General features: G+C 35.1%; 1 protein-coding gene across 2 annotated transcripts in view; it reads left to right on the top strand.

Annotated features, from left to right (window-relative positions):
* The first annotated feature begins 2,370 nt into the window (after positions 1-2,370).
* Positions 2,371-10,071, top strand: part of DNAJC24 (DnaJ heat shock protein family (Hsp40) member C24) — a 62,596-nt gene continuing 54,895 nt past the window's right edge. The window contains exons 1-2 of one of the 2 annotated variants that reach the window (XM_082627320.1): positions 2,371-2,626; positions 3,432-3,575. In XM_082627320.1, the coding sequence (XP_082483446.1) occupies positions 3,465-3,575 (111 nt within the window). In that variant the 5' untranslated portion in view covers positions 2,371-2,626; positions 3,432-3,464. Of the gene's footprint in view, positions 2,627-2,647; positions 2,946-3,431; positions 3,576-10,071 lie in introns of those variants that run through there. The other variant, XM_082627321.1, reaches the window with a different exon arrangement.

Below are 10,071 nucleotides of genomic sequence, written 5' to 3'. Positions count from 1 at the left end.
GCCATAAAAGGAAACAAAATTGAGCTATTTGTAGTGAGGTGGATGGACCTAGAGTCTGTCATACAGAGTGAAGTAAGTCAGAAAGAGAAAAACAAATACCGTATGCTAACACATATATATGGAATCTAAAAAAAAAATTGTTCTGATGAACCTAGGGGCAGGACAGGAATAAAGACGCAGACATAGAGAATGGACTTGAGGAAACAAGGAGGGGGAAGGGTAAGCTGGGACGAAGTGAGAGAGTAGCATTGACATATACACACTACCCAATGTAAAATAGATAGCTAGTGGGAAGCAGCCACATAGCACAGGGAGATCACCTCAGTGGTCTGTGACCACCTAGAGGGGTGGGATAGGGAGGGTGGGAGGGAGAGGGAAGAGGGAGGGGATATGGGGATATATGTATACATATGGCTGATTCACTTTGTTATACAGCAGAAACTAACAACATTGTAAAGCAATTATACTCCAATAATGATGTCATAAAAAAAATCACATGTGTGGTTTGCATTTGTGGCTTACACTGTATTTCCATTGGACAGTAGTGCTCTAAAAAATGAAAAAATGAAGAAAGACTAATGAGCAAGGATTTATGTAAAAAGTGTTTAAAGTATTTAAAGTAGTTTATTCTGGTATAAATAAACAGACAAGTTTATTCTGGTATAAATTCAATGGTAGGACAACTGATCTGTTTTTTCAATAAGCCAATGGCAGAAAAAGAAATAAAAAACAAGGTAGTAGTGAAGAATTGGGGCTGCTATAGCTTAAAAGATATTTAAGAGACAGAACAACCAATTGCAATCTGTAGATTTTGGATCATGATGCAAGCAAATCAACCATAAAAAGACATTTCTGAGACAACTAGGGAAATATAAATAACCACTAGATTTGGATAACATCAATGAATTATTGATAATTTTGGTGGAATAATGACTTTATGGAGATGAAAGAAAAAGTTGCAAAGTATGTTGATATGAAATGAAAGAACATTTGGGATTTGGTAAGGACAAAAAATGTGTATCTCTTTCTATATTCAAGTAAATACATATATAAATGTAAATTGAAAAAAATGAGGTACTGTGATTAGAGTTTTCAGAAGTTTGTTCAAAAAAGGAATAAAAGAGAGAACACAATACACTAATGGATTCATAAATCAAAATAAAGTGCTCTTTCTATAAAAACGGAAGGGCCTGAGCATAACTATCTATACAAAGAAGGAATATGCAGTGGAAAAGGGAAGTTTGAGGGCTATAAAAATGCATGTGGGTGCCATTCTGATAGTATTGTATAGGAAGGTTTTCAGGAGAACACTTAAATCTGTCGTTTTAGGTATCCTTAGGGCCACACAGAAGTTATGTTAGAATTAGGACTGAAAACCAGATCCTCTGACTTAGTATAATGCTCGTTGTGTCTGCCCTTAAACATGACAAAATCCTATGAAGAACCTAAACTATACTTTTCTCTTTAGATTTTTAAACTTTCCTGTATCATCCAGTTATTCTTTATAGTTCATACCATCATTAAATAATTGACCATATCAAAATATCTTCTTCAGTGTGCTTAGGGTTTGTCTTGACGGCTTCTCAAACGGAGGTTTGGTAGAAGAAAGATAAAAAAAGAAGAAGGAAAGCAAATCTAAGCAGTAACAACAACAAAACTACCTTAACATCTCCAAGTGAGATTTATATCATGCTGCGGAGAACTAAGATGAATTTTCACCTCCAGGTACAGTGCAAGAAAGAATAGTCAATATAAGGTAAGCAGCACAGAGGTTTGATAATACAAGGGAACAACAGAACAAATGAACGGGAGAGGGAAGAAGGAAAAAGCTAGCAAAACAACTAACTGCCCATTTGGAGTGCCCAGCAACAGCCTGAAAGCGAGCGTTTTATTCTGCTTTTTCTGTGAGCTTGAAGGATAGCATGGCTACCCTGGGAACAGGACGACTTGCTAAGAGTGTGAAAGGATTTTGAAAAGTTTTCATTTTTCAAGTTGGTTGCTTAAAATCTAAAAGAAATAACTAAGTTGAACATCTCTTCCAGAAAAAAATATTAAAACTGAAAAACTTTGCTCAGCATAGGTTTTAGTTCTCTTAATTTTGGAATGAGAACATTCCAAAGGAAGTCTTGGGAGACGGGAGGAATCAGTTCTCCTCATCCTTCTTATCCCGCCAATCCCAACAGTACCCCCGCTTCACCCCCCATCCCCCGCCATAGTACTACGTTCGCCAACCACGAAAGAATTGGGAGCGGCGCTGGGTAGAGTAAGCGGAGGAAGCTTTGGGGAAGGCGGAGGAAGCCCGGGGGATGGGGGTGCTCGCTGAGGGAGAGAAGAGAAGCGACATTCGGGGAGCCAGGATAAGAGCGAGTTAGAACGAGGAGAAGGACGCCTTTTTCCAAAGCTCGGGCACTTACGGTTGGTAAACTCTGTGGAAACGGCGGCTGGGTTACCATAGCGACCGCGTCCAGGGGGGCGGAACGGCGCTTCAGATTGGTGCCTCAGCCACTGCGGCTCGGCTAGAAACGTGATCGCGTCAGGGCAATGACTTCCGGCGGAAGTACAAACGGATTCCGAGGTTTGGCAGACGGCCGGAGAGGAGTGAGTGCCTGTGGCTCTACTAAGTTTGGTAAGTTTGATATCTAGTGAAGCCAGGAGAGAGTACCGGCCTGTGGCTGGGCTACAGAGCCGACTGTGAATGCAGAGGATTTCCGAGTACCAATTTTGAGGAAGCCCCGGATGTCTCGTTGAGTTCATGGCTGTGGGAAGAGGTTCCCTGGTTCTGGGGCTCCTAGAGAGGTCTTTTCGGTTGCTGGAGGGCTGCCGTATCCTCCAGTGAACAGGTTCAGGAGCTCTTTGCGAGGTCTGAGCGCCTCTCCGATAACCGAGGGACTGTTGCTCTCTACCTGCTGGTGCTGACTGCCAATTTCGCATGTTATTCTTTTAAGGTAATCTGGAAGAAAAGAAGTGAACTGGAGACATTAAGAGGGAATGCTCCCAAATTCATTTTAATTCTTCGTTTTGCTTTTTAAGAATATTTATTCTTTTTGTAAACATTTGTTAAACTCTAGTGTGTTTAGTGAGTACTTACTGTGTGTCCCTTTTACCAAGAGACTAGCAGAAATACCTTTCTTAGAGGGTCATCCACCGCTCGGGTTCATCATCGATTTCTATTTTTTTTTATGCTGTTGTATGCTCGTTAATTTAAGATGTAAGCGTATATCATGAAACATTTATCAGGTTTTTCACACTTGTCTGTATACTCATATATGAAATTCTTGGGGCGTCTTAAATGAAAATATATGCTTCATATGCTTCAGGTTAGCATTATAATCGTGACTTAATTAAATATTATAGAACTTAGGGAAGCTGTACCTAGTTAATTCTTAGATACACGCAAACCGTAATGAATTGTCATTAATATTTCTATTCAGTTGCTCTGAGAAGGCTCACTTCTTGTTCGAGGCATGATGGCATTTGAGCAGATACCAAAAAAGGATTGGTACAGCATTCTGGAGGCAGACCCATCTGCAAGTGTGTCAGACCTGAAGCAAAAGTATCAAAAACTCATATTAACGGTAAATGTTTTCTTTCATTTTCTAAATCATAGGGAGAAAATCAGGTTTTTTATGTGACCGGAAATTTAGGTGTCCGTAAAATGAATATGTAATATCAAAGCAGGAATCAAAATATTATTTGGTTACCTGAAAGTTTCAGTAATATTGTAAAAGAAAAAAGTTGATTTGAGGTGAGATAGCATGGTGGTTTGGACCAGATCTGAGTCATGCTGATTAAGTTAAAATCCTGATTCTACCCCTAACTAACCTTGAGAACTTGGACAAGTTACTTTCCCCTGTATGTTCCTTAGGGAGGATAAAATGAAAGAATCCATGTAAAATTCCTTGAAGTGTGTCATGTTATAAGCGACATTAGCATCCAGTAGACACTAGCTACATGTGGCTATTATGCACTTGAAACTTGGCTAGTCCAAAATGAGGTGTGCTGTAAGTATAAAACACACATTGGATTTTGAAGACTTAGTACAGAAAAGGAATATAAAATAGTCTAAAAATATTATGTTCATTAAACGTTGAAGTGATAATATTTTGGATATATTGGCCATTTTGCATATGTTATACATAATATATGTGCATATATTTGCATATACAGTAAATGTAGTATCAAAATTGACTTCATCTGCTTTTTAAACATTGCATATGTGGCTTGCATTTATAGTTTGCAGTACATTTTTATTGAATAATACTGACTTAGGCCAGTTAAACACTGTTTTTCACCTGATTCCATTCTTTTGTGAAATGAGTTGTGGTATTTATAAATAGATAGTATCCTTCTAAACCACTATATTAATTTTTTCAGCCTATATTGTGAGGTTTCTTAAGGCAGTATCACTAACTATAATGGTCTCCAGTTAACTCAGTTTACAAAAAGAGTAGAGGACCATTACTTATATAATATTAGTTGTTTCTCTAGTTCTTATCAGATAGATCTATGAGATTTTTGCCATAACTTAGTGTTTATTGTGAGAGACAGTAGATGTTTCACTGTCAAGAATGTATTATTTATCCCTGCTTTAGGTAATAAGTTGAGCTAAATGATGTTAAGGTTTCTTTTGTCTCAGGATTTTTAAGATTTCTGTCAGTAAAATCAAGTAGACTTTTTTGAAAAATTTCCTAATACTGTATCATCCTTGTGCCTCAGTTAACTGAGAGATGAGGCTGGAGAAGTAGACTGGGTTTAGATCATGCAGGGCCTTGTAGGCCGTTTGGCATTTAATTGGACAAGAAGCCATTTGCACTTAATATGGTAATGTCTGTCAAATGTCAAACAAAGTGAATGAACCGTTTTGCATGCCCTCTAGTAATATATCAGAGAGTTCCAGTTGCTCTACATCTTCCCCAATATTTGATGCTATTAGTCTCTTTCAATTAATCTATTAGAGGTTTTTCAGTTTTGCCACCATTGACATTTTGGGCAGGATAACTGTTATGTGGGGCTGTCCAGTGCATTATAGGATGTTTAGCAGCATTCTAGATGCTAGTAACAACTACAGATGTCTCCTGGCTCTAAAAATTGCAAACCTCCGTATCTCATTGAGAACCACTGCACAATCCTCCTGTGTTTATAGTGAAATCTCATTGTGGTTTTATTTTGTATTTCTCTGATGGCTAATGATGTTAAGCTCTTCTTTAATGTGATTTTAGCCATCTGTATACTTTTCTTTTGTGAAGGCTCGTTTTTAAAAATTAAATATATTATTGAACTTGTGTATGTATTGTATGTATTTTCTCCTAGCCTATGGCTTGCCAGCTCATTTTCTTAATGGTGCTTTTTGATGAGAAGTTTTTTGTTTTGGTGAAATATAATTTATCAAATTTTTGTTTTATGATTTGTGCTTTCTGTGTCTTCTCTAAGAAGGTTATAAAAATATTCTCCTGTGGGCTTCCTTGGTGGCGCAGTGGTTGAGAGTCCACCTGCCGATGCAGGGGACACGGGTTCATGCCCCGGTCCGGGAGGATCCCACATGCCGTGGAGCGGCTGGGCCCATGAGCCATGGCCACTGAGCCTGTGTGTCCGGAGCCTGTGCTCCACGATGGGAGAGGCCACAACAGTGAGAGGCCCACATACCGCAAAAAAAAAAAAAAAAAAAAGAAAAAAAAATTCTCCTGTGTTTTCTTCTAGAAGATATATAGTTTGCTTTTACTTTTAGACCTCTGATTTTTATGTATCGTGTGATACAGGAAGTCATGTTTTTGTTTTTCTCTAAGTATGGATATCCAGTTGTTCCTCATTTATTGAAAAGATTTTCCTCTCTCCATTGGATTGTTTTGGCAAGATGGGTCTATTTTTGGACCCTATTCTGTTGAGTATATTTGTTTATCCTTTTACTAATACATTGTTCTTGATTACTGTAGGTTTATAGTCAGTTTTAAAGTCACATAAAGTTAAATTCTCTAATCTTATTTTTCTCTTCAAATTTATTTTGGTTATTTTAGATTGCTTACATGTACATAGACATTAAGAATCAGCTTATACATTTCTATTAAAAAATACTGCTTGAATTTTAGTTGTGACTGTATTGAATATATATCCATTTTAGCAGAATAGACATTTAATAATATTTAACAATACTGAGTCTTCTAATCCATGAATATGTTAGATCTCTCCATAACTTGAGTCATCTTTAATTTATCAGAAATATTTTAGAACTTTCAGTGTGGTATTACACATCTTTCTTTAGATTTATTTCTAGTTTTTAGAAATGTTTTTGGTAGTTTATTTTTATATAATGATCTTGTATCCCACAGTCTTGGTAGTTTGCTTGTCAGTTGTCCTGTATCTGTTTTTGTAGATTCCTTAGAATTTTATACCAACACAATTATGCCATTTGCAAATGAAGAGAGCTTTAATTCTTTGTAATCTGTATGCCTTTTATATATTTTTCTTGCTTTAATGCACTAGTTATGTGCTTCTATTACAGTGTTCAACTGAAGTGTGAGAGGAAATATCCTTGCCTTGTTCCTGATTTTAGGGGGGAAACCTTCAATATTTTACTGTTAAATAGAGTGTTAGCTGTGTTTTTTAAGATGCCCTTTATCAGGTTGGGGAAATTTTTCCTATTCCTAGCCGCTGAGAGTATTTATCATGAATGGGTATTGAACTTTATTAGATTTTTTTTTTACATTTAGTGAAGTTTGCATGTATTAGTTTTCCCTATTTAACCTATTAATATACTGAATTATATTGATTTTTCTTATGTTAAACTTATTTTGCATACCTAGGATAAACAAATCTTACTTGTTCATGAAGTATTGTGTTTTTTATGTATTGCAGGATTCCAGTTGCTGTTCTTTTATGTCTAGGTTAATGGTGTATACTGGTATAATTTTCTTTTCTTGTATGTCTGTGTCTAAATTTAGTATCATGGTTATGCTGGCTCCATAAAAGAACTGGGAAATGATTCCATTTTCTGTCTTTTCTGAAAAAGTTTGTGTAAGATTGCCATTGTTTCTTATTTAAATATTTAATAGAATTTACTAGGGAAGTCATCTGGGCCCGAAGTTTTCTTTGTGGGAAGTTTTGCGATTTTGAATTTAATTATTTTTGGAGGCTATAAGGCTATTCAGATTTTCTATTTTCTGTTTTGTCAACATAGGTGAATTGTGTTTTTCAACAATTTGTCCATTTCATTTAAGAAGTCTCATTGTCATAATGTTCATACTATCTTCTTATTCTACTTTTATTGCTTAAGTTATGTAGTTATGTTTTCCCTTTGATTCTTTATATTGGTAATTTGTGTTTTCTATTTCTTTTTTCCTGATGAGGCTTGCTAGAGGTTTATCTATTTCTTTAATCTTTGCCAAGAACAACTTTTACTTCGTTGATATTTTTATATTGTTTGTCATTTCTCTTTACTTGGAATCTGCTTTTAATTTTATGATATCCTTTCTTCTACTTGCTTTTATTTGCCTAGTTTATAAATGTAGAAACATGCATCATTGATTGTATACCTGTCTTCTTTTCTTACATACTTACATAGTCACTTAAAGTTATAAATTTCTCTCTAAGCCAGGAGCACTGCTTTAGCTACATCCCACCAATTTTGATATGTGTATTTTTGTTATTCAGTTCAAACTATTTTAAAATTTCTCCTGTAATAGTTTTCTTTGACCTGTAGGTTACTAGGAAGTACATTGTTTAATTTCTCAATATTGGAAAATATTCAGAACTTTCTTTATTGATTTCTAATTTAATTCTGTTGCGATTAGAAAATATATTTGGTATGATTTCATTCCTCTATATTAATTAAAACTTTTTTATGGCCTAGCATCTGGTCTTAGTGAATGTTCCCATGCACTTGAAAAATATGTATTCTTCTATTATTGAGTATACTGTTCTATAAATGTCTATTAGGTCAAGTTGATAGCATTGTTCAAATGTTTTATATCCTTATTGATTTTTTTTTGTCAATTTGTTTTATCAGTTTCTGAGAGAAGGACATAACGTCTTTGTGATTGTGGATTTGTCAGTTTTTCTTCTTAATTTTGTTAATTTTTGTTTTCTTTATTTGGGATCCTTTTTATTATGTACAGCTATATATTTTAGATTGTCTTCATGAATTTGAACCTTTGATCATTATAAAATTCCCCTCTGTATTTCTGACAGTACTCTTCCTGAGGTCTACTTTGATATTTCTTAGCCACACACCTTTCTTATCCTTAGTGTTTATATGATTTATCTTTTTCTATCCTTTCACTTTCAGTGTGTCTCTTTTATGTGTAATGTGTGTTTTCTTGTATATAGTGAGTAATTGGGATCTTAAAAAAATTTCAGTCTGTCCATCTCTGCCTTTTTATTGGCAGTGTTTAGTCCGTTTACATTTTCCCCCCAGCTTTACTGAGATCTGATCGACACATAACATTGGGTAAGTTTATGGTGTACAACATGATGATTTGATATACATATATATTGGGAAATGGTTAACACAATAAGTTAGTTAACCTATCTGTCACTACACATAGTTATCTTTGCGTGTGTGTGTGTGTGTGTGGTGAGAATTTTTAAGATCTCTTAGCTATTTTTAAGTATACTATACAGTATTGTTAACTATGGTCACAATGCTGTACATTAGATCCCTAGAACTTATTCCTCTTATAACTGGGAGTTTTTATGTATTTTTTGAACAACACTTCATTTCCCCCACTCCTTAGTTAACTTCTATTTAATGTAATTATTGGCAGTGTTTGGGTTTAAATTTGTAATCTTTTTTTGGATTTGTCCTGTTTGCTCTTTGTTCCTCTGTTTTGCCTTTCTTAGCATCTTTTGGGTGAATTTCTTTTTTGATATTTTATTTCCTCTGTTGAATTTTTAGTTATGCTTCAATTAATATATATGTTTTAGTGATTATTCTAGAGATTATAATATGTATCTTTATCAAATTTACCTTCAAAAAATATTATTACTTCACAGTGTAAGAACCTCACAACAATACACTTCCATTTACCACCTTCCTTCCCTTTTCTTCTTGTTTTCATATATTTTATCTCCCATATATGCTATGAACTCCATAGTATAATGTTATTATTTTATTTGAAATATTCCTACTCAGTTGTTTCTGATGAGAAGTCAGCTGTAATTCATATCCTCTTTTTAATGTGTCTCTCTTTGGTTGCTTTCAAAATTTTTTCTTTATCTTTTGATTTTAGTGGTTTCTCTGGCATGTGCCTAAAATGTGATTACTTTGCATTTATCCTATCTAGGGTTAACTGAGCTTGGATTTTTGGTTGATATCTTTCTTTCTTTGGTTTTGGAGTGTTTTCAGCCATTATGTCTTCACATTTTTTTTTTTTCTGCTCTATTCCTTTCTTCTTCATTTGGGATTCTAATTACATTACATATTAGATTGTACTACAACTATTGGATACTCTGTTCTTTTTTCCCCTAGTCTTTTTTTTCTGTTTTTATTTCAGTTTGCATAATTTCTATGAACCTGTCTTCAAGTTCACTGGTTTTATTTTTCCTTCTACTGTGTCCACCTGCTGATAAACTCATTAAAGAAATTCTTACTCTTTATTATATAATTTTTGTATCTAGTATTTCTCCCATCTCTTTTTATATAGTTTTCATCTCTCTTTCATCTTTTTCTTTCTAGTGTTGTGTACCACTTCCACTAGATACTCTAATACAGTTTTTTTTTTTTTAAGTCCTTGTCTGGTAATTCTAACATCTGGGTCATCTCTGGGTCTGCTTCTGAAACCTTGCAACTCAGATGGGAATTGAACCCAGCAAAAACTTAGATTGGGACTTGAACCCACGGCTGGGACTGAAACACAGCCAAAACTCAGAATGGAACTTGAACCCATGGGCCAAGACTCTTAGTCAGCCAAAACTCAGGTTGCAACTTGAACCCATGGGCTGGGACTTGAACCCACTGTCTTTTAATTGAAATTGCACACCTGGTCTCAGGACTTAATGAAGCTCAGGTTCTTTATGTCTCAGTACAGAAGGAATTCAGTGAGAGGCAAGGTGATAGGTAAGAGGTAGATATACTGAGAG

This window comes from Mesoplodon mirus (assembly GCF_964341445.2).
Source record: "Mesoplodon mirus genome assembly, chromosome: 7".
NCBI classification, from domain to species: Eukaryota; Metazoa; Chordata; class Mammalia; order Artiodactyla; family Ziphiidae; genus Mesoplodon; species Mesoplodon mirus.
Note: the sequence above shows the minus strand (reverse complement) of the source record. Positions and strands in the feature narration are given on the sequence as shown.